Source organism: Columba livia, chromosome 1 (genome assembly GCF_036013475.1).
Source record: "Columba livia isolate bColLiv1 breed racing homer chromosome 1, bColLiv1.pat.W.v2, whole genome shotgun sequence".
NCBI classification, from domain to species: Eukaryota; Metazoa; Chordata; class Aves; order Columbiformes; family Columbidae; genus Columba; species Columba livia.
In genome coordinates, this window is record NC_088602.1 from 22,592,219 (window position 1) to 22,617,525 (window position 25,307).

Genomic DNA, 25,307 nt, shown 5'->3' on the forward strand with positions numbered 1-25,307 from the left:
ACACCAGCAAGAAAATGCAGGCATGGAGTGTTGAACATCAGTCTTCAGATTAAGAAACTGTTGCCCGTCTCTAGTGGTAGTAGGATAGTTCACTTCTCTCTTGTTTTTATTTATTTTGTCTCTTTTTTCCTTTCCTCCCCAGAAAATGTCAGATATTTCCTGCATAAAAGCCTCTTGGCGTGCTATTTGGGTGCTCCCTCAGGAACGTTGCTCAACCTAGACATTTAAACCTACCTATTTGACTTATGCCCGACTTGGAAAATATGCCATGAGTTTTTCATTTGTTGAACATACATACAGATTTATTTATTTATTTATTTATTTTAATTTTAATTGAGTGGATCAGACTTGTTCAAAGCTCATTGGGAGCTGAGTGCCCGGGACCGACAGACCAAGGTGGCAGGACGGGGTGGCTGCGTGTGCGAGCACGGCTGGCGCAGCACTGCAGGTACCTGCTCTCCTGGAGCTGGCAGCGTGTGCTGGTTCTGTGCTAACGCCTGAGGGGCACCCGCTTCTAACGGGATCCATCTCTCACTGCTTTTTTGTTCATTTTTCTTCCTTTTTGTTTTTATCATACAGCTACAGTGGGAAATTTGAGAAAAGCCGATTTTGTGGAGCAAGGCTGCCTGTTTCACTGGCAGTTTGGAGTGTTTCCAGATACTCATTTTTCCTGTTTATTGGATGTGGTTTGGATGAGAATAAGAAGCTACTGAACGTCACTGTTAGGCAGTATCTAACTTTTTAATTACAACAGCAAAGGATAATAGCATTGGAGATCTCAAACTGTGGTAACATCCCCCAGTGTTTTCTTGTAAGCTTTTAATCTCTTGGAAAGAGACTTGTGCAGTGAGAGACTGTTGATGGGGAAATAACAGTGAGCGAGCTGGTGCTCTCCTAGTCGCTCGTAGAAACTGTGAGGAGAGACATAGTTCCCAAACACAAGTGCTGTTGGAGAGTTTTTAAATTCAGTTTCAGGTATTACAGCTCTATGTTGGAAGTATTGCTATAGTTGGAGGGACAGATTCTTTCATTTGCACATACATGTTATAATTGAAACTATGCGACTACATTTATGTGCTCACATTTTCTTTGTACCCTTCAAACAATCAAATCTATATCCACTTTAGCTCTGTGACAGTTTGTATGAGTTGTGTAAGAAGCAGAACGGTAGAAAACTAGTAAACTGGTTTGCTTAATGTATAATACAGTATGTCGTAGTTCCTACTTACTGGTAAAAAGGATATTGCAAGAATGACAATGAATCTATCTCAAAAACTTTTGTACAAAGAGAAACTTAAATATTGGGAGTATTTTCCTTGGAAAAAAGAGAAGGCAGAACATGTTTAAGTTAGATAAAATAATGAATGGTTTGGGTGATGTAAAAGATGCTGGTGCTATTCTTATTTCACAGTATTTGAAGAGGGGGACATGGAATTTTTTTATGAACAATATGGGGATGTTTTAATGCAACGTAGATAAACTGCACAACCTGTTGTCAAAGATAAAAGATAAGTCAAGAGCTTAGTGTCTGGTCTGTAATGTTATCAAAACCAATCACTTCTGACTAACTGTTGTAACAAGTTGAATGCTCTCTTGCTCTAGAAGTTAGGCTGCTCTGTTAGAGATCAGACCAAGCTCTGCAGTGCATGCGGAAGAACCCATCTTTTTTTACTTCAGAAATTTTGGGGTTTGCTTTTTTTTTATTATTATTATTATTATTATTATTATTATTATTATTATTATTATTATTATTATTATTATTATTATTATTATTATTTTTATTTTAAACACTTGGCTCGTAATTAAGGTTGATACCAGATAAGTACCAGTTTGTTGTTTTGGGTATGTATTCATTTAGGTCAGATCACTTATTTTGTCAATGTTTATATCAGATGCATTTTTAGTGAGAAGTACATTGAGTTTGGGAGTGCCACAAATAGAGGGAATGAGTCCAGTGACAAATTTTACTTGGCAGGAAGTTCAACAACAGATCAGGGCTTGCAGCTTCTTGCTTAGTTCTGTATTGAGCCTTTACAGGACTTGAGCCATGAAGTTTGTGCTGCTAGTTTTCGCTGTAAACTTCCAGACAAGTCATGTCTTCTCTTGGTCTTACAGACATGAGATGTGTTTTTTGTATTTTTTTTTCTTTTTTTGGATTGAATGTTCATGTGTGTTGATTTTTAACTCTTTTGAACTGAAGCGGGTGGTGCAGATGACAGGCAGGCAGTGGGAGCTGTGGAGTCATCATGCAAACCTTTGGCTTGCGACTCTGCTGAACAGTAGCGTTGAATTTCTAAATGCCATAGACTTTATGTATGCAATATGTGATACTATCTTCTTAAAATATATGCCTCAAGTCTCTTTTGGATCCATTACCATAGTAGTTAGAAAATTCCCAATTAAACTATATCTACATAATGAGGTATGCGTGAAGTATTGTGCTCTTTAATTTTTCTGGTAAACCACTCATGTAATTGCTCTTCCCATCTGCTTCCTTCCCTTCTCACCTGGTTAGGTGGCTCCAAGCTTTGTAGGTTTTCAAGGTCATGCAGTTTGGTGAATCTTTCTGTGGCCCTTGGACTTTATTTGGTGTGATCTTTAGTTATCTTGTCATAGATGTGTTGATTTATTTTCATAGCCAGCAGCAAAGGTGGAGCTGGCATAGCCATGTGTTAGTGTTTTGTTCCTACCTGGAGCCTTTGACAAGCGCAGAAAGGAGGGTGTGAGAGTAGTGTTGCAAAACATCAAAGATCTATATCTGCTTTTATTCTTCATTTATAAATTACCATAATATATGTAAATAATGGAGGCATGTACTGCTGTGCTCGGTTTCTTATGAGGGAAAAGGGCATCTTTTTGAGGGTGCTGAATACAGAGAAGGTGCACATCGTAAGAGAAAGCTGCTTTCAGCCAAATGACAGAGAAGTATTATGTTCACTGTAGCTCTTGGGTATTCTTTGATTCTTCTGTTTTAAAATCTTTTCGAAGTTTGTTTTTTTTAAACCACGAAACAACAGAGGTGGTCTTTATTACCACTGGGATCTGAAGAGCTGTAATTTGCAGACTGCTTTAGCATGAACTGTGAAAAATCTCTTGTTTCTTAAGAAGAGATTCTTTTAGTTATGCTGAAATTTGGAAACTACAGGTGAAACATAATGAAGGTACAATGGATGTGGTTTACGTCTGAGGTTGTACTCTAGCACTGTGCAGCAACAGCCAACACATGATGTGCACTTCAGAAGACCAAGTTACACCTTGGAAGAGTATTAAGAGGTGATTGCTGTGCTGACAAAATTAGGGCTATCTTCAGCCTTTAACTTTTGTCTGGTATGCTGTTTTTTAATCTTAAAATAAAATGTTCGCCTTGTCTATATTTTTGCTGTACAGCCTGTCTTTCAAGCTTGGCTCTAGTTCTTAATTCCGGAGATAATTCTTCATCTCCAAGTATGTTGTTAATCTGAATTTTCCTGAGTCGTCTGTAACATGAGTGATAGCAGGACTTCTCTGGCTTCCTTTTGTGGCTGCCCTGGAAGCAGCAGAAGTGTCGGAGTTATTTGTCACAGTGGGGCTCATACAGAGTCTGCTGGTCTGTGATGGGCGGAGGGAAGGTCACAAATAACTGAATGGTCTGGTGGTGTCTTCTGTCTGGAGAGTGAAGAAATGGTTCACATTTTTATAACACAAGTGGCATTGGGTACAGACAGATTTGAAGTTTCCCAAATAGTCCTCTTCTCACTAGACTCCTACATACATAAGAAAACTGCCTACTTCCAGTGTTAAGCCTAATGCTATCCTAGTTTTTATATACATTAAGGTAATATGTAACTGAATATGAACAAATAAAATGGAAATGGCTTGTAAACATGAATGACTGCAGGATGTCAAGACTGAAAGGAAACTGTTGGGGGGAGTTGGTACTTGTGGTTGTTTTGATTTAAATGTCCTCTCTTCCATGTGCTAAAGCTGAGCTCTCATGCATGTACTTTTCAGTAAGCCAGAGCTTTTTTGATGGGCGACTGCAATATGCTGGGAACTATTGGGCTGAATTTTTCAGTCACCTTGGAGAATGATTCTTGTGGGTTTTGTGTCCTGTTTATGTCCACAAACTTCTGAAAAATTCAGAGGGAATTTCAGGGCAGAAGAGACTGTGTCATTTTCTTGCCCACCCCCACGAAGGCTGCGTGCAGTCATCTACAGTGCTCAAAAGAGTGGCCTTGGGGGTGATGTTCTGCACTAGAATTAAGTGGTGGAGGTGAAAGACAAACATGAGCCATTCATAGTTACCAAGGTGTCTTGTGGTGTGCTAGAAACAGCGTACTGTGCTGTGTGTTTTTGGGATGGCACTGTGGAATATGTGTGGTGAAAAAGCGGCAGATGCTACGGGCCATGTGTTGGTAACAATGAGGAGATGAACCTGGACCTAAACTGTTCTTCAGGGGAAGGTGAGAGACTGGGTAGAGGTGGCTGGTGGCTCTGCAGGGTTCAGGAGCTCAGAGCTTGGGCACAGCATCTGTATGGGAAAGCACTTGCTGGTACAGCTAGACCAGCTGGGAACTGTGATGGTGGATTCTTCTTTTGTGTTAACAAACAGTCGGGAGACAGGGAGAAAAATGACAGAGTTGGAAACTTTCCTGGGGCTGAAATCACTGATGGGTGTAGAGTAGCATCAGGTTTGTATCTCAGGGGAGGAGCAGGGAGGGGAGGGATAGGTGAGTCACAAACTGGGTGCTGGGGGTCTCCTGGACCAGGAGGACAGATCTCGGAGAATCCTGATAGAAACTCTGGAAAACAAACAAACCAACAACCTAAACCAGGCCTGGAAGGAGCCCCTCACATCTGAGAGCAGGAATAAAATGTTAATAATAGCATTCAAGGATTAATCTAATTTTGAATAAAAGTACTTGGAGAACAAAACTTCAGGTAGATAAGCAAATAAATGTTAAGTACACACAGTGTAATTTGCACCGCAGTAACAGTTCTTCAGTGAACAGATAGAAAGCCAATTTTGAGAAAGTGTTTCCTTATGCCTGATAAAGTGTGTGGTGGTTTGGTTTTTTTGGGGGGTTGGTTGGTTGTTTTTTACAGAGAAGTGGTGGTGGTGTCTCCCTTGCTTTTAGGGGTGAGTGTGATGAGGCTCGAACAACATGCATGCTTCTGCAGAACCTGTGCTAGGAAGTGTGGATTCTAAAAGCATAACCTGTAGTGAATGAATATCTGGATGTATTCCTTAACGTTTGTGCTGATATTAAACAATATTGTTTGTGGTCTCTGCATGTGATAACTGTTCTGTGGAAAATACCGCTTTCAAATATTTCTGCAAAAACATCGGAAATGTCTTAACCATAAGAAAAAAAGAAAAGAAAATATTAATTTTATAGTTACACATACTGATATCCTCTCTATTTCTGAAACAGTTACAATCCAAAGAATTTTGTGGCTGTACAGAGTCCTTGTGTAAAGAGATCTGAGCTTCTAGCTGCTTTTGAGATACTGGAATCTTGAAGTTGGACTTGCAGCCTTGGTCTCTTGAAGTCACAAAGACTGCACTGGTTCTGGTTGCAAGTTTGTGTAGCCTGCACAGTAGTTGTGTGAGTAATAGCATTTATGAAACCTGATTTTTTTTTATTTTTCCCTTCCCCACCTCAAGGGTCTTTGCTTTATTGCGGAATTATCCACTGTCTAAATGCAAATTCAAACTGAAAGTGTACTTGCAGCTAGGACTGTCTTCTTGGATGATGTAAATAACGTGTCGTGCAGAAGATATAATCTGCGTGTCTTCTGCCAGTCTGCTGCCATGAAGAATCTTAGATTTGATCAGCTGAAATGATTTGAGGTAAAAATGTGCTTTCCATGCATGCACTGGGGCCAGACGAGCTGCCAGATCTTAAACATTTGAAGCATGATAAAAGGGCCAATGCTAAAGCAAAGTCCAATCTCATTCAAATTTCTCATTTTAAAACTGAGTAAGCCTATGAAGATTATGTTTAATCAATATGTAATTGGCTCTCTCCTTGCTTGTTAAAAGTATTAACAAAGTAAGCCAGCAGTTTGTTTTGTAATATTATAAAATACTCGGAATTGTGAATTCTGAGTTTAGGTAGGTGATGGTAATCGGTTCACCCTTGTCTGTTAATTTAAGTCTTGGAAATGTTCTTTAAGGTTCAATACAGCCAAAATTTATCTAAGTCTGTTCAAGTAAGGTAAGCTGAGGCAGGACCATCAAGATAATACTTACCTTTGCTGCTAATACAAAGCTTGCTTGCTTTCTGGTATCCTTCCACTGCAAAGCAGCCTTGACTTTAGAGTAGAGAAGCCCATCTTGAGTGAGCGGATGGGAATAAGGTTTCAGTTTCAGGCTTCATCCCACCAGTGCTTGAGCTCTCGTGCTCCTCTCCCCCCGCCGTCCCGTCTTGTCTCTCCGAGCTTGGCAGGCGATGCTGCGCGCTGGGGCTACGTGCGGCTGGTAACAACCGTGCCGGAGGGTTTTGTGTCCCGGCCGCCTGCCCTGCTGTTCCCCCTTGTCTCCTCCAAGGCTCGACAAATGGTTTCTGAGACCTTGTCAAGCCCCCATAATAGCACGTTTGGGATTACAGCACAGCTTTATTCATAGCTACAGTTTTTTTTGTTAAGTACAAGGCCACTCGTTAACTAGCTGGCAACTTCTGTGTATTGTATGCTTCCCGTCTGAGAAATAGCTATTTTAATAAATATATTAGGTTTTGTACAGAAGCATATGAGGTCTTTAGTAGCTTGTATAGGAAAGGTACTAGACAGACCATTTGATATTCTGCTTTTTTACAGAGAATTCCACTGATGTTGCCCTATTGCCTGTGTTTTGCATATCCTGTTGAAAAACTGACTTAAACATAGTCAGGATGCCAGAGAGTCCCTGTAAAATTATATACAATACTTGTGCAAAAATATACTGCTGTTTACTCAACAGTTTCTATCCAACTGTGTCTTAACTATCTTGAGTGTTAAGTGGTAGTTTGGCAAAACATATTGTACAGTCAGTTTAGAATTTGCAGGAAAAGAACCAGGATTAGAGCTGCAAATATTTTATTTAAAGGACAGAGTGTTCAAGAGAACATAGTGATTTTTCTCAACTACAGATGATAGCCTAAACTTCCAAAATTAAAATTAGTCTTGAAAAAAAGCACATTTTGTGAACAGGGTACAACACAACTAAAGGTCACTGAAACAATCCGCCTGTTTTTCTGGGAAAGCTCCATGCTGTGTGCTTGTAACACCTTGCATACAAGATGTTGACATTTGAATAAAGGACACTTGAGAGTTGCACCGAAAAAGAAGAATCAATTCATTACTGTCTCTGTGAATAATATGTGTGGCTGAGAACTTTGAATACAAAAGGATCTGAATTGCAGCAAACCCCTGGTTCCTTCTTGTGTTTCTGGCCAATATGTGTTTTCTGGGAGCAGAATAGCATTACCCTGTGAGGGGAGCCGAACTGCAGGTGGACTTTCAATTACAGTTTGCATTCAGACACTGGATAATCCCACAACGAGGCCTTGGAAAGTCAGGTTTCATCTACTCTGCTGTTCTCACGGAACTGCTGTGCAAGGGATGGAGCGGAACAAAAGCACGGGGAGCAAGCTCTGCCTGGGTGGACTTCAAGGCAGCAAATTTGTCCTCCGGTGTAATTGGAATCTTATCTAACTTTTGTACTTGAACTGCTTGGCGTTCCAACTCTCCCTTTTCTTTTTGGGTGAACATTGATCCTGTTTCAGCAGGGTTGAACAAAACAACCCCTCTCAAGTAAATGTGCTAACAGTGCCATTCACTGTTATGCTAATTCAATTTTATAAAGGCTCAACTGGAAGCTTGTATGACTCTGCCAGATGAGTGTCAGATACCAAAAAACTCAAAAAAGAGTAGCTATTGCAACACTGAAAGCTCTATGGGTAGAATTCCAGGCATATATAAGGGAGGAAAATAGTGTTAGGGCTGCATTTCCATCTGTCTGCCTAGTTTGCCTATGCTGTGTGAGATCAGAGAGGCTACGAAGTAGAAAATATAGCAATGAATGGCTCGTTAGCCCCATTTCATTTAGGTGGATGCTCCTAGGGAGAGGTGCCAGGACAAACTTGAGGACAATGAGCAGCTACTCAGTGAAGCAGCTGGTCAGGGCACCCACCACAGGAGAATCCACTCAGAACTTGGCCTGTAGGATGAAAGAGCAGATTCACGCTGTTACTGCTAGGGATGTCTGTGACCAACACAGTTTGTTCTTTGCCCCTGGAGGGATGCTGAATCTATACTTCTGCTTGAAGTACAATGTCACATCAGGTGCTTTTTTTTTTTTTAGAGCGGGGGGAGGTGGAGGTGATAGCAGGAGATGACTTCTTAAAAGCTAAAAGAAAGCCGAAAGGTGAAATGTTGCAAGTTGCTTGGAAACCATTTTGGAAGCTTTGCTGGTCTCTCAGTGAGTGTGTATCACTCAAGACATACTGTAAAGCCATCAGTTAAAAAAAAAAAATCTAACATGGCAAAATAGTAGAATAAAGGAAGCCTTTGAGAGTGAGACTATGTTTCTTGAAAAATTCAGTATTCTGTGTGTCATGAATATGAAAATAGAAGGTGGTGGGCTAAGTTGAAAAAATGCACCATGAGAGCCTCTCCTGGCAACCTCCCTCTATATAAGCCCTTAAAAGGACACGTAAGCTGTGTGTCCTACCCTTCCCTTGAGAAACTACTTGAGAAGGGCATGAAATTAATCTTTCCCCCACCTCCTCTTTCCAGTGCATCAGTAGCACAATGCTGTGTGTAGGACCAGGGCACCACTGGCCTATGAAAGCAGTGCTTAGGGAAGATGAATGATGGCGAGAGAAAAAGCTTTGGTTTTGTCTGTGCGTTGTGAAAGAACATAAAGAATTGGAGGCGAAGGAATGTATTGGGGGGGTCCTGTCTCAAATTGCAGTTTTTTGGGAAGGGGCTGTTTGAACAAGCTGAGGTGAAGAGCAGTCAGTTGTCAAGATGACACGTGGGTGCACATGTGAAGGAGTTCAAGAATGAAATCAGCAAATTACTAACCAGAAAGTATAACCCAGTGCTTTAAATTCATAGTCATAGAATACTGGAAAGGGGTAGTGGTGAGATTAGTTTTTAAAAGGACATTTTAGAAGGTGGAAACTGCTAACTAGTAATCTGGATCAAAAGTAAAGGTAGTGGACACATGGTGCTGAGGTAAAGAGACAACAGCCCTATAAAACACAGTCAGCACCTCCTAAGTCTAGTAAAATCCTTTGACAGAATTAACATGTAGGTTAAGGCAGCATAGTTCACGTAATCTGTTTAGATTTCCAAAAAACATTCTATGAATTCTATCAAAGATGTAAGCTGAAGGTAGAAATGATACTTCTCTGGATAGAGAAGCTATTTAGAGATGTGAGTTATGGTGAGAGGTCATTAGTGGTGTCTCTTGGGAAACTGTGCTGCTCAGAAGGATTGTTTGGAAATCACTTGTCATAAAGTAGTTGGGAAACAGCTTTGCTGATGGGTGAGTGTTACTTGGGATGGTGAAGGCAAGGACTGATTGTGAAGGCTTGGCCTGCAATATCACGGAGCCCTTTTCCAATAATACATCATCCTCATTGATGTGAAGTGGTGCGTATAGGAGAATGGTCCTTTCTTTACTGACACAATGGTAGCCTCTGAATTTAGTATTATTTAAGAAAAAGATTTTGGAGTTTATAATGACAGTTTTGTGAGAGTGCCAGCTCAGTGCAAGTAATTGCTAAAAAGCAGAGAGAATCACAGGACTTACTAGCAATGGAGGGGAGCACAAAACACAGTGTCATTGTTCCTGTAAATCCTATTTTCAGTACTGTAGGCACTTCTAACCCCTTCATCCCAGGCAGGGTATAATAGACCAAAGGAGGACTAACAGGGATGCTCAGAAATGTGGAGCGGCGTCTGTGTGAAAACTTCAGTCGTTCCATAGACAGGCACTCTTCTGTATCTGTGAGTGTGAGGGGCAGGGAGAGGCTCTAAAATCCTGAGTGTCATCAAGAAGGCAGGAGACGTTTGTTCAGTGACCAGGTAAATTTATGAAAGATAAATCTGTTAAGGATTGTTAAATAAAATATAATCTGTGAACCTGTAGCTGCTACAGTAGTATGTTTGCAACTGTTAAGAACATTTATGACATGAAAAAAGGCTTCTGATCATAGACTTTTTTTTGAAGCGGCAAATGTCTTTTTTCTTCCATGTAAACTTAAAAGTTTCACAGATTTGTCTACTGAAGAAAAATATACCAAAAATACAGGTTATTGGAATTATGGTTTCCTGAAATTTAGACCAATACTTTAATCCTGCTTTTTGTTTGCTTTTGAGAACAGATTATTTGAAACCTTGTGCTGTCTTTATGCAACTCCAAGTTTCTGAAGTGAGGTGACTTAGGAGCAATCTAAGGGAAGAAGGAAAGTGCAAATGAAACATAACAATATATTCCTTTGTATAGAATTTGTATAGGTAGCTTGTGCATTGCTTTATGTAGAATACTGATAAGACTTCTACGTGCTTTAATAAAGCAGCACGGAGCTTTGAGTCTGGTGAGGTACTGCTGCCCATCGGTGTAGAATTTCCTAAAGCGCTGCTGTTGGTAACTGCTCGTCTCATAGCAAGGAGCTTCATAATTGTACGGTTTTCAAATATTGTTTCTAGGCTGGCTGTCAAATGAACGTTTTGTGGGAGAATAGAGGGGAACAAACTTAACCAAATCCCAGGGATTCTTTTGCTCTGTGGAACTTCTCTGCTGGAGCTCATTGCAGGGCTAGCTGGGTGAGGGGTTGTGGTTGTGTGGCTGGTACTGGTTTTGTTTTCTGTTTTTCATAGCCAACTGTACTCCCTGTGGTTTCATCCCCACCAGAAGGTGGGGAGTGAAGTGAGGGGCATCTTGCTTTTCTTCTACATCCCCTCCTTGTCATTTGCTCTTACCACATACTTTGGTGCTGGCTTTGGTACTCATCCTTCGTCATTGTAGACCAACAGAATTTTTAAACCCAGGAATGAAGAAGTGGATAGGTTTTTGCGGAACACGGGCCGTGAGTCATGTCGTAAGGAGCGTGGCACAGAGCAGAGCTGGTGTAAGGGCAGGGATTTTCTAGCTTGGAACAACAAGGCAGAGATGTCAAGAAAAGGCTTTTCTTTTGACAGCAGCATAGTTTTACATCAGAATAACCACATGTACAGTGTATCATTGAATTCAGTTGCTTACTTTGAACTTCTTGCCAAACTACATGTTGTGGCGAAAGGTGTTAATTAAAAAAAAATATCAAAGAACAATAGGAATAAAGTGAATCAGTAATTGGCATTCACCACCTAGTATCAGCTGTCTCAGAAGCCCTGGTGTTTATTGGCTTGCTGTTGATGGTTTTTCCTCCAGCTGTGGGAAATGACCTTTTCTTTACCCGTGAAAAGGTCTATTACTGAAGGATTTGTTTTGAAGTGTAAAATATTCTCAGCGTAAGCCTTGCTATCTGATAAGAATAATGATGCTGTTCTGGCACAACAGTCTTGCCATGTTCTGTAAGTATGTTGGGGATGGGAAAAGTATGAATGTCTGAGTTAGACCCTTAATAAATTCAGTTCTGCTACTGTATCTTCCTCTGAAATAATTTCCTTGTGTTAGCATTTTGGTGAGTAATACGGCTTTTTGTTTTCACGTGATGTCTTGTGGATTCAGATCTGAGTCCATGAAACGTGCTGTGTTACTGGTATTCTTCCGTCCTTTTGTCATTTTGTCAAGGGATTTTTTGTTGTTGTTTTTTGTTTGTTTGTTTGTTTTTTAAAGTCCTAAAGCACCCTGTATCTAAAAGTTGCATCAATGTTTATAAATATCTCAAGGGTGGGTGTCAAGAGGATGGGACCAGACTCCTTTCAGTGGTGCCCAAAAATAGCATGAGAGGAAATGGACACAGACTGAAGCACAGGAGGTTCCATCTGAATATGAGGAAAAACCTCTTTACTTTGAGGGTGCCAGACACTGGAACAGGCTGCTCGGGGAGGTTGTGGAGTCTTTCTCTGGAGACATTCAGAACATGCCTGGACACATTCCTGTGCGATCTACTCTAGGTGTTCCTGCTTTAGCAGGTGGGTTGGACTAGATGATCTCCCTTGGACTAGATGAAGTCCCTTCCAACCCCAGCCATACAGTGATTCTGTGATAATTACATATGGGTATCATTTGAGAGCCTCTGCACATCAGCATCACCAAGGGATGTGAAGATGTGCCTGGAAATGCACCTGTTGCAGAAGACAGCGCATCCTCAGGGGTTGCTCAGCTCTCGTGTGGGTCTGGGCCAGCACAGATCTCTGGTGGTGGCAGAGGGCAGAGGGTGGAAGAGGGCTCCCTCTTCCTGGCTGCTGCCTCAGGTCACTGGGCAGCCTGCGGGCCAGGGCAGCTCTGCTCCCGCTGGTGTGCCGGGTCTGGTACCACAGCCTGACCCCATCATCTGCAGGCGGGTGACCCAGCACTGATAGTACACAGTCGTGCACGCATATTTTTTTAAACATGCCTCCATGCATTTTTTGATTCATGTTTTTCTTATGTATCTCATGGTTGAAGGTAGAGAAGTAGACAACACATATTACTGTAGAAATATGGAAACAATCTGAAATTTCCCCTTTGGCAGCAAGCGCTGTCATGAAAGTGCGTGAAACTGTAAAACATGTACTGATGCCAGCAGCTGCGTTAGAACGGGTGCGAGGCTCTGGATGTGGTGGCAAATTGATAAGAAGTCACACTACTTCATGAACTATATTTATCTTTGTCTGCAGATTAAGTAGTACCGAATACCCTTTATTCTCTTTATCTGTTCCTGGAAAGTCTTCACGGGAAACTTTGTGGAGGAGAGAACAGTTGTGAGCTACTCCTTTGAGCTGAAATCCTCAACAAAGCAGCTCAGACTTCCAGCTTTTCTGACTGGGCTGCACTGTTCATGACCCTTTCTCATTTATTAATAAATAAGAGGCTTTCATGATAGAATCTGGGGTTTTATCTGATTTTTGGCAGATTTCTTCTATGGAAGGAACAAGCTAGAATCTATGATGGGATAAACTCTAAGCTGGTTGTAAATACATTTAAATACTCTGGGCTTGGGTAAAGCTGAGATTTTAAAAATAGTCACGCTTTGGTTGCGTAGCAGGCAGTTCATAATATAGAAGATCACGTTAACCCATCTTCTGTAGGTTTCATGCATGCTATAGACTACCACATTTTAAAAGATCATTTTAAATTCAGTCAAATGAAGAAGCAGTAATTTGAATTAATGTTTATCATCTGGTCCTGGTTCATCCAACTTGTTTTAGCTAATAGAACGGAAAAGCGTTTTTGTTTGCTCTCAGTTGAACAAAAAGCCTCCAAGTGGCCCTTGGAAAGTTATTTTTAGCATAATCCCATTTTGGAAATGGTTTACTGATGCTCTGTGCATTATATATAATTAAAATTATCCTCAAACAGCTATAAGTGAATGACATAATTCTAGTTTGTGTTGTTTCTATATTTTGAAAAACTCTACTGTTTCAGCAATGGTGAGCTTTTTTAGTGAATAGGATTATTTTTGCAGTGGTTGTAGCACGTGTCTGCAGCTTTCTGGCAAAGGTGGGTGTACAGCTTCAAGATGACGTGGGAAATACTGGTTAGAAGTAACTTCATCGTGAACGTGGGCAGGAACCAGCGTGTGTCTGCGGTGTGTGCTCTCTGCCTTTAGACAGCTCCAGTGCTCATCCGAGCATTGAGCAGGCCGCTTCCACTCGCTCACGTGGCAGAAAGCGTACCAAACAGAAAACTGAAAGTACTTCTGCTCTCTGAATAAGCTCATCCCCACCTGAAAACAAGTGCCCGGGCTCTAGCACAAAGGGACAGGAGGTGTAGGGCTGAAGATGGAGTTCTTTCAGCAGCACACCATGGACTTAAAACAAGCTTCTGTGCAAAACTTCACTGTTAGTTTTCAGTGCTTCTTATTAACGTCCTTGTAAAACATTTAAATGTATGAAACCCATCTGATTCTGAGAAGAAGTTGAAGTGGTTATCATTGCATCACTGTTAGCTCAGAATGTTTTTAGAGATGATATATAAGATTTTGCTCTTTATTTTAGGTTTATCTGAAAGTACAGGGTCAGTGATCAGACTGTGTGTACTAATCAATTTGACAAAAGTTTTGACCTAAAATGTGCTTTCTGGGAAGCCGAGTGCTTATAATGCAATTTCTCAGCCTTTGTATCAAGTTGTCGGTACTAATTTTTTTCCTATACCATTTATTTTCTGCTGATGTGTGTCCTCTTTGCTATTGGACTGTTAACCTCTGTCCTTGCAGAACTGTTTTATACCACCCTAAACAGATAGACCTGTCTGGCTTTACATTTAAAGGTATGCAGTGATAAGCACGGGATTGCATACATTTAAATGTTTTACAATGGAAACTTTTTTCAGTCTCTGCCAGTTAGACTGTGACTGTAAGCCTGAGTAAAAGTCATATTTTGGTGCATTCCTTGCTTATCAAGGCTGTGTATATTGGATCTCCAGGCCAGCAGGGCTCCACGGGGTGGTTATTGGGAAGACAAACGCCATCACTCTGAATGCCCACCCTTCTTCTTCCTTTTATCTGCAGCTTTTATTGCTGAGTGTGACTTCATATGGTGTGGAATATCCCTCTGGTCAGTTGGGGTCAGCTGTCCCAGCTGTGTCCCCTCCCAGCTGCTTGTGCACCCCCAGCCCACTCACTGGTGCAGTGGTGTGAGGAGCAGAAAAGACCTTCACACTGTGTAAGCACCGCTCAGCAGCGACGGAAACATCCTTGTGTTGTCAACAGTGTTTTCAGCACAAATCCTAAGCAGAGCCCCGTAGGAGCTACTATAAAGAAGGTTAACTCCATCCCAGGCAAAACCAGTACTGTGCTGTAGTAAGTCCACTTCTAGAATACCCTGATCTTGTCAGGGTGTGGTGGTCTGTGGGCATGAAAGGGTTTTGTTACATCTCTGTGTGTAAGCTCAAAGCACATGGATAAGTTTGTGGAGTCTGTGTGAAAGCTGTTGAAATTCAGTGTGTAGAGTTTATTCTTGATTTGGGTGGTATTCAAACAAATAATCTGTGGGCTATATCAAGATTTGGAGATTCACATACTGCTATTTATACTATTAAGTACAAATGTAATTCTAAAGGATTGTTCTTTTTCACAAAACAAATTAACCTTTGGGTTCCTTCTTTAGCATGTTTACAAGTAACATCATCTTTACACGGCTTTAGTTTTACACAAGCCATAGAGTGACTTCCCTTTTTAAAGACAATTGCCATTGCCCATGTTGTAAACACTAGAACAAACTCTAAGTATTGAGTAGATTACTCTTCCACAAAGAGGTGAAATTCAGAGTTGTGTCCTCACAATAGTACAAATTATATTAAAAAGGTGAAAAGTTTTAAATTTCTCTATAGTAAAACACAAAGCTATTCTTAAATTGTGACCAGTTAATTTTGAATTTGAGTTCTTTTTTAACAGTAATGTAAATTATGACCACTAGTTTTAAGGTTTATTCTGCTGTTTTTATTACTCAATTGAATTTAAACTGATCTAGTGATCTGAATAAAGGATATATTGTAATGTTGTGCCAATACATTTCTATGAAACAAATATGTGAGATGAAATAACAGTAGAATATTTATGGGTTTTTTACTGCTTGTTATGTAATAAGCCAGGTTTTTCTTCCTATGTAGGATATTTTCTCCCACTTGCTGAACATATTTATGCTTAAAGTATCCTTCTAAATAAAGGGTAGAAATACCGGGTATTTAAATACTTAAAGCTTTGCAACGTGCTCACATTCAGTGGGCATCTGTTCCTTTTTTTTTTTTTTAGATAGACTAAATGTTTGCGATGGTGCTGTTGTGCTTCCAAATTCAGTAGAACTTTAAAAAAAATATTTGGAAACAGCATTATAATAATAGCTTAGTTCTCTTAAAGATAGCATTTTTTGTTTTAGTTTATTCAGGCTGTAAGAAGAAAACTATATAGTTATGCTCTTTTATGGTGATTTTGTAGGTCTATTTATTTGTTCTTGTCATTCAAGCCCACGGAAACTGATGTTGTGGCTAGCTACATATTCTTGTTCAGGTTTATACCTTTCATGTTAGTGTTGTCCCTCTGAGAAAAAGGCATTTTTACACAAGGTTGTGTAGTTTGCGTGTGACTATATATCATCACAGCTATTTCCAGCAGCTGTGGATGAAGCGAGTTTTCTTATTGTTACTGCTCTCACACCTGCCTGTTACTAGCAGGGAGTATTACTCTGTTGAAGATGCCAGCCCGCTTAAGTGCAGGAAAGTATTGGTATACTAGTGTAAAAATAAGTGCAGATTAACCAGTTTTTCAAAGCCTGCTGGTGGGTGGGGGATCTGCGGAAGTTACTTAACGTCCAGTTCTCGGGCAGCAGAGATAGGACAGGTTTTCCCAACAGAACCTCTCTGTTGGAAGGATAAATTTAATTGAATTATATTTTGAGTCTCACTGTACCTTGAAATGCAAGCTGCTAAGTGGCCAATGCTGTTGCTTAATTAGCTGTGGAAGATGTTTATAAGCATCTTTCTGTTTCATTTTGGGTTGTTTTGAGTGTGTATGTGTGGCGTGTGTTTGTTTTTTTTAGTTATTTTTTTGCTTCTCCTATCTTTACTTTTGAAGGAGGAAATTTCCCATATCCAGAACTACACAAAGGCCCTTTGGCATGTGTTATGATATAAACAGACTATGGAGTAAATATTTTTGGAAGCTGTGTAAAAATAAGCTTGGTCATTCTGTTTGGTCTTTCCTTTGGCTTTGTAACACTTTTGCAAATTCTTATCACTTCATTTAAAAACTATTCCCCCAGTTCCTCTGGCTCCCATGGAACTGCAGTAAGTTGTATAAAGAAAATCTCATTTGGCTCAAAGGTAGAGCAAGGATTTTCCAACTTCTGTTAATGGAAAAGCTGGTACTAATGGTGTGATGGGTAACCATGACGTGTTACCAGCCTCACCGTAGAACAGATCATAGAAAGGGTTAGGAATTGTTTTATTTTTGCGTATCAGCTGTGCCTGCACAATTCAGAGAATTTGAGTCTTGGAAGTCTTTGGGCTTCTTTTCAGGTTCTGGAGGAGAGTGTAGTGTGGTGCTAAAAAATGTGCTTTATCCCTAAATTGTAATTTATTTTCCTCCTTTTTAGCATGCTTATATTTCTTGTACGCTGCTTGGGCAGGTTGAGGACCGGGTGGCTGAGGCCACTTGCTCTCGGTTCCTGCAAGGGAGTGGTTGATTCACCGCAGCCCTGGGCTGCTGCGGGGGCAGAGAAAGGTTGGGTTGGATCTCAGGATCTGTCCTTTAGCTACCTTTGGATGTGAGAAGATTAATTTTCAGAGACTTCTTATTTCATCTATTGTTTCGAGTAGACCAAATGGTATGTTCTTAAGCTCAGCTGTTGAATTTCAGTATTAAAGCAACGATTGTAAAAGTTAAAATGCACAACCGAAAGTGTGTTTTTCCAGTTTTGTTCTAGGAAACAGCTGAAGTAATTTTTCTAAAATTTTCCAGATAATGTCTGCCATCTGGTATGGAAAATTTCAATCCAGACTTAATTTGGCAAAAATTTGATCAATTAGAAATAGTTGTGCAGTCTTAAGTGTTCGGCAGGCTACAGTGTAGACAGCGATACCAGAAATGCTTGTAATAATACTGGTTCTGTGGTAGCGCTTCTCACTGTGCAGAGTTCTCCTTCAAACACTTGAAATTCTAAGCAGATAGCAACAGGGCAATGAGAATGACCTTTAGTCTGACCTATTTAGCTCTATATTCTGTCCATGGTAATGCTTGTAATAGTAGCAGTTGTGTGGTAGGACTTCTCATGAAAAAAGCATCTCTTCAAGCACCTTGAAAACTAAGTAGGTGAGCACATAGGGCAATGAGAATGACCTCTGGTCCAATCCATTTTGCTGTATGTTTGTGTCCAGTAGCATCCACGAGCCGTTGCTAGCCAATGCAGATAGAGGGTAAAATGATTTTTAGCTGAAAAAATTTCCATGTATGTTTTTCTATCAGCAGCACAAGAAATCTCTGTGCTGGAAAGCAGACTGGGGTTATGTTCAGTACCTGCTCATGGAGTGGTCCGTAAGTCCCCTGTCCACTATAAATTTGTGTAATTTGATTTGAAATCCATATATACTGTAGATCCCTATAATATTTTGTTATCATGAGTTGCACAGTTTAATTATGTGTTTAATACTGTAATAGTTTCTTTGGTTTTGTTCACATGTTTTCCTCTAAGGTGAGACAGAGGAGATTGTTGTTCCCTATTCCCACCTTGTTTTTTCCATGTATAAATCTGTGCTCAGCACTGGCTCTTTGTCTTCCAAACAAGGAGGTTTTAGGTTTTTATAATACAGAAGCTTTTTAATCCCTTCTGTCACTGTCCTACCCACTCTTTTTTTTTCCTGTTTGTGTCAGATCATGTATCTCTTCACCTCTTTTCTCTTGCTGAAGCCGTGTATTTGCCTTCTTACTGAAATCTGCTCTCGCCCACTTGCTGTTTCGTTCTTCCTCCTCATTAACTGTGTTCAGAGTTTGTCCATTAATCTCCCACTTTTCCTCTCTTCTCTGTTTTGAAAGGTTATTGCTAACAGTGGGTTGTCTTTGAACCCCATGAAAAATCTCTTGGACAGGACCTAATAATTTGAGGGATTAAATAGGTAATGATGAATAGGAGAAATTGTGTGTTTCAGGTAGGAATACAGCAATTTGAAGCCTTGCAAATACTCAGTGAGAGATGGAGGAACCAAGTGCACATGTTTTAAATGCTTAACTCCAGTTCTGTTTTATCTGCCTTCAGGATGTTTGAGTTGCATTTTTTTTCGGGGTGGCTCTTCACAGCTGTGAAAGCTGGATTCATTAAAAATGAATACAGATTCTTATGTAACCTGGGGATTTGGGGCTGTGTGAGTGCTCGGAATGTTGCTGGCAATACTGTTAAGTGCCGTGTCTCCCAGGAGTGGGGTGGGCGCCAGGCCACAGGTGGGAAGGACAAGTTCTCTCTCTCTTAGTAGTCTGAGCAATTTGAGGCTGAGGATGGACAAGAGTTCATTGTCTTCATTGCTGCAGTGTATCTCTTCAATTCGCTTTTGGTAGCTGGGGCTACTAATGAGATTGCATTTTAAATACATTACTGTAAGGTTGGTTACAGTACAGGGCGGTGGTGGTGGTTTTAAGTGTATACATGTTCAAAGTTGAACAAACATTTCTCTGGGTTCTTCAGGTTGCACAGATACCTTGTGGGTTTTTTTCAGTTAATCTTGGTAATCTTTGTTAGTTCGGTAGGATCAAAATTTTAGGGCACTTTTTGTCACCTGGAGGAAAGAAAATATGTTGCTGTCATGTTGGTTTTGCCAATTCATTAAAATACGGGGGAGATTTAGCGTGTCCCAGAGTAATATATTTATGGGAGATGTAGCCTTGGCTAGACTTATTTATAGTATGTACTAAATGTTTGCTTTGTTTCCTTCTTAATAAAAGAGGAAGGAATGCATTGCATTTTTAAAAAGTTTTCTTTTTAAAATCTCTGTTTATGTAGTAAGAAAAAATTTATATCTCAGCTTTATCAAGATGGTGTGGTTGGCTTATGGCTTAGCTGGGTATCCAGACATTAAACTAGTAAAGAATCAAAAGCAAATAAGATGGAGAATTTGTATGAATGAGAAACTGTCCTCTGAATGGTGGTGAAGAGCTCACTTTGAATTCTTGGTGCAATTTTTTTAAAAAAACTTCTTTTCTTCTTTCACAGGAAAGATGATAAAGATTATGCTTTAAAGCAAATAGAAGGTACTGGAATTTCTATGTCTGCATGCAGAGAAATAGCAGTAAGTAACATTAGTTCTTTCTACTAGCAAAAAGATTATTAAAAGTATTGATTTGAGTGTATGCTGGTTTTTGTTTGCTGAATCGTGTTATTCAACTTTGGGTGCTGTATTTTTATTGTAGAGGTATAAAATAAGTACAAATGTCATGGAAGATTTTTGTGTACCTGTAATGTTTGTTGTCCAAAAGTGGCAGTGTTTTGAAGACACAGTTTCCTGCCTGCCTCAGGATGGATTAACTTGAAATGCAGCAGTTTAAAAACATTATTAGAGTCAGTGGCTTAAGTTACATATTTGATCTGACTTTTTCATTAGTGCTTCAGTTATTTTCCAGAAGAGATTAATTCTTATTGACTCATAATGATTACAACATGTTAGTTTCTGCGTAAGTGAAAACTCGAAACTAAACCGGCATTGTTGTTGCCTTGGAGGCTGTAATACACCTGTGAATATTATTCAGACATTTTCTTACATTATTCAGGTTTATATTTGTGTATTCTATGTTGTTAGAAACTGGTGAATAATGTGGTCTAGTTATGGTTGATGAAAAACTTGAAAAGAAAGCCTGGTAGAACCAGTATTCTGAAGTTAAACTGTTGTATGTTCTTATGTTATACTGCTGCTTAAGTTGATTTTTCTTGAAATGTTTCAACTGAGATTACTAATTGAAAGGAAATGCACATAACTTACGTGTGTGGGGGGAAGCAAATAGTTTCTTTTCAGTCCATATTTTTCAAGAGCGTAAATCTACACCTACCCTAATTTCATTTTTATTGATAGAAGTGAGTATCAGGCTTTCCTGTTTTCTTAAATTCCAGTTGGCTTTGGGATTTTGAACACGTTAGTCCTTGAACTCAGTGGAAAAATGAAGTGCAAAGAATATTCTTCAGGAGAAGCTCTTCTGTTGGCTCATGAAAGCTGAGCCTCCTACTGTTGTAGACATCCACGCTGAACTAAGGGAGTTGAAGACAGGGTCTTAAATTTTGCTTTTGTCAACAATTTTGACAAATTTTCCAAATATGGTGACTCCTTCAAACTGAATGCTTTTGAGAAGTGTCTGCTACCATTTCAGTGGGATTTGGGAGAATTTTTTGTTTCTCTTTTTGCAATGTTTTACCTAAAGAGTTTTGAAGAGTTTGTTCAGCTTGCGTTTGGCAGGAGCAACTTGGCTGGTGTTAGGGAGGTGCCTCTGCTCTGGAGAGGACCCTGACTCAATTTCTGTCTGTTAAAGGAGGATCACTAGCTTGGCTGGCAGCCGGGAAGGATTTGGCCTCATTGCGTGGCTTGAGGAGCGTGGTGTGGTCGTTCCTCTCGGCAGCAGGAGGAGCAAGAACCAGGGAGGTTTTCTTCTTGCTGGGAGCTGCTCCAGTGTGTGCCCTTGGAGAGGACAGCAGTACAACGTGGGACCCACGCGGGAGAGGCTTGGTGGGGGACGGAGGGGAACGTACTGAAGGCACCAAATTTGCCAAGAAAGTAGGTGTTGAGCAGAGCAGGGAGTGGAGCCCAAAAGCAGCTGTAGAAAGGGTAGAAAGAGTAACCTCAAACAGCATTTTGTGAGCTGTTGATGACTTTGCTTCCAGTTATGCTTCCAGGCTTGCAACTGCTGATGCTGTGGTTGAATTTTCCTGCAGTGGAATTAATAATTCACTGTGGACTTCTAGGGTTTAAATATTTTTCCTCACTGTTCTTTCGACCTTGCTTTTTGGAGTTAACAGTTAATTTTTTTTTTTTGTCAAAATGTGTTGTTATTTATTTTTTTTTTAATTATGCTAAATGGAAGTTCCTCCCCTGTTCTATCAATTAATATTATAAAAGGAAAAAAAGGAACCTCATATGCCGGTGGATCACATTGAGGGTAATAGCCATACTGTTGGCCATGTGAATGTGGAATGTATATATGAAAATGCTACTGAGTTAATCAGCACTGTTGTATCCTAAAATGTCAGCTGTACATCTAATGAATGATTTGTTGTCATATTTAAAAGTCAAGGCTGGATGCCAGACTTTGTAACACTGTGTTCTGAACTACCACAATTAATGCGTTTTACGAGCACAGTGATATTAAGAGGAACTAGGATGACTTGGTTTGCATATGAGCTGTATCCATTACAAGCTTCAGCTCTCCAGAAAAGCTGAATATTGTTTTCTGTGATACTGGGAAAAGAGCAGTTTAGTATAAATTGCAGTGAAACTCTCTTGTTTTCACAGCTCTACAATGGCTTTTGTTTTTGACAGCTAGCTTCAGTTTGGGACTATTGAGTAAGACATGGGTTTAAAAATGCCCATAGCCTACTCTTCTAAGGCAACTATTTGATGTGGACACCTGAGCTGAAGAACAATGTCAGATCTTCAGAAAAATAAAATAATTACTAAAATAATATCATTTACAGCAACAGGATTGAGCTAGATGAGAGATAGTTGACTCAGTTATTGGGAGCTCATCCTATATATATACATATATATATATATACACGAAAGACTTTCTGCATTTCAGTACTTGCTGCAGCATGAAAACTTAGACCTAATGTTCAAGAACTTAGCTAGTCTCTTACTCTGAAACAGGAGGGATTTTTTCAATGATTTTATGTTAACCATTTGCTTAACTGGTAGAATTAACAGTTATTGTGGTAATTACGCTATTTGAATGAGTATCTTTAATATCAAGACATTTGTAGTATTTCATTCTTCCTTATCTTTCTTCCATTCATCTGCCATGGTGAGCATTTGTGAATCCTGCTTCTTCCAGACCCTTAACTGAATTTTGGCTGCTCATATCTGCAGATGTCTGTACTGCAGAGATGGGTTTCCGGGTATCTCTCTTTTGTGATCTGCACTTTCACTCCTGAGGATTTCAGCAGACACTACAAACTGCACACTCATCATACCGAGAGGTGGATTTGTATTAGACGGGAGAGCAGGGGGATGGAACAGTGATATGGTTTGTATAAAAATATAGAAAACATACAACCCAAACACTCAATTCCCTGTCCTCTAATTTAATCACAAGGAAGAAAGTCATAAAAGCCTGTCTGCCTGCGATAGTGTGGCAAGTGCTGTTTCACAGCTCACGAAATAGGAGAATTCTTGAGGCTGGAGGAAGCTGAAGTAGTTCACCGGGCTTCAGTAAAGCTTCAGGTTTTTGGGTTGGGCAGTTTCTTATACAGGAGTCTCAGGTTTTAAAGGAGTCAAATTACATTCTGATGTTTTTCTTATGGAGGCTGATGACACACTGGGATAAAAAAATCATTACTAAGATATTCAGTGCATTGTGTGCTCTCCAGGTCCGTGACTGTTCTCAGTGCAGTGTATTCCAGCCTTTCATATTTGCTTTTTATTCCCTGTTGATTGGCATTATTTAATTGTTGTAGCAGGTTTGCAAGTGTTTCAGTTGCGTGTGCTTCCTTCAGCTAGTGTGAGGGTGGTTTGTGCAGGACTTCCATGTAGTTTTGCTTTTTGGTGCCTGATTTGGTTGTCAGAAAAATTCCTGAAAAGTTTGCATGTGTGTGAACCCAACATATAATATTTTTATATGATAGTATTAGTTTGTGACTCGGCTCTGGAGAGGATCTGCTAGATACGGTGGCAGACGCTTTCAGTGATGGAAGTGCTGAATGGGACACGGCAGAGCTGGGGTGTCGGACAATTCTGTACTCTTGTCTCCTGTCTGTCTGGTGTCCTTCAAGCACCATAGACGGTTTTTACAAGTTAGAACAGCCTTGAGTCTGCTGAAGCTGGGACAGAAAACTATGGAACAATAACTAGCTGGCTTTTCTGATCATTTCTGCTCTTTAGGTTTGCTTTGGAGGCATTTGGGCATTCCTAGGATTTTGTGGTTTCTTATGGTAACTAATGCAGGCTGTCATCACCAAAGGTGATGTCCTTTGTGGTGGATCTAGCAGTAGCATGGCCATAGGATGAGAAAGTTCATCTTCACTGAAGGCACAATGAGCAGTTTGGTTAGTTTTCTGTGGGAACAAGCTGTGTTGAACCATGCTTTGGTTGCGCTGTTGCTTAACGTGGCTCATGGGAAGTGGCAGGAACCTGCAGGCGTGGTTTGGGTGAAATGCAGACTCCTACGCTGATGTTCACATGTCTGTGTGTTGACAAAAGGGAGTATTGATTTTTGTCTCCCAGGCAGGAGGCTCCGGGTTTGGTACAGCTCTCCTTCCGTGAGGAGCTTGGTCGGGTCTGCAGGGAGCAGGCACGTGGCACCCAGGCAGCGTGAGAATAAGCAGTGATAGCTGGCTGGTGACTGCTGTTCTTACCCAAAGGGAAAGTAGTGGTTAGTAGGTCGAGAGAGGTTCTTCTTCCCCTGTACTCTGCCCTGGTGAGACCACACCTGCAATATTGTGTCCAGTTCTAGGCCCCTCAGTTCCAGAAGGACAGGGAACTGCTGGAGAGAGAGAGTCCAGCACAGGGCAACAAAGATGATTAAGGGAGTGGAGCATCTCCCTTACGAGGAAAGGCTGAGGGAGCTGAGGCTCTTTAGTTTGAAGAAGAGACTGAGGGGTGACCTCATTAATGTTTATAAATATGTGAAGGGTGAGTGTCATGAGGATGGAGCCAGGCTCTTCTTGGTGACAACCAATGATAGGACAAGGGGCAGTGGGTTCAAACTGGAACACAGGAGGTTCCACTTAAATATGAGAAGAAACTTCTTCACAGTGAGTGCGATGGAACACTGGAGCAGGCTGCCCAGGGAGGTTGTGGAGTCTCCTTCTCTGGAGACATTCAAAACCCACCTGGACACATTCCTGTGTAACCTCATCTAGGTGTTCCTTCTCTGTCAGGGGGATTGGACTAGATGATCTTTTGAGGTCCTTTCCAATCCCTAACATTCTGTGATTCTGTGAAAGCCTCTGCAGCAGTCCTGCTCACCTCTGCAATGGCTCTTTCACCCCGGCTGTTGGCGTCTGTCTGGGCTGGAAGGTGGCAGAGCTGGAGCTGCCAGCCCTGTGCCCCTGGGTGGTTGAGAAGGGAGCTGCTGTTAACTAGTGGTCTTGGCCAGGCTGACATTGGTGGAGGAGGCTTCAGACTCTGAGGCCCTTTCAGAGCCTGTCTGAGCGTCCACACCAAGGACTCTGAGGCAGCATGCAACAGCTGGAGGGACCCCACGAGGCAGAATCATTGAATCATAGAATGTCCTGAGTTGGAAGGGACCCACAAGGATCATCAAGTCCAACCCCACAGTTCATCACACCTTGTGTCTGAGGGTGTTGTCCAGTCTTCTCTTGAACACTGTCATGCTTGGGGCTGTGACACCTCCCTGGGAGCCTGTTCCAGTGCTCCACTACTCCCTGTATATGAAGAACCTTTTCCTAATGTCCAAGCTAAACCTCCCCTGGCACATCTTCTTGCCAGAAGCTGAAACCAGCTGACTCCAGGATTCACCCTCTTCAATATCTTCCCCTGGTAAGGA

General features: G+C 40.8%; 1 protein-coding gene across 8 annotated transcripts in view; it reads left to right on the top strand.

Annotated features, from left to right (window-relative positions):
• CDK8 (cyclin dependent kinase 8) overlaps positions 1-25,307 on the top strand; it is an 88,937-nt gene that overhangs the window by 10,774 nt on the left and 52,856 nt on the right. For 6 of the 8 annotated variants that reach the window (XR_010469935.1, XM_065050527.1, XM_065050491.1 and 3 more), the window contains exon 2: positions 19,816-19,891. The exons of the other annotated variants lie outside the window; for them this stretch is intronic. Coding sequence is in view for 3 of the 6 variants with exons in the window: in XM_065050491.1 (XP_064906563.1) it covers positions 19,816-19,891 (76 nt within the window). In the remaining 3 variants the exon portion in view is untranslated. The remainder of the gene's footprint in view (positions 1-19,815; positions 19,892-25,307) is intronic. 8 annotated transcript variants of the gene reach the window in all.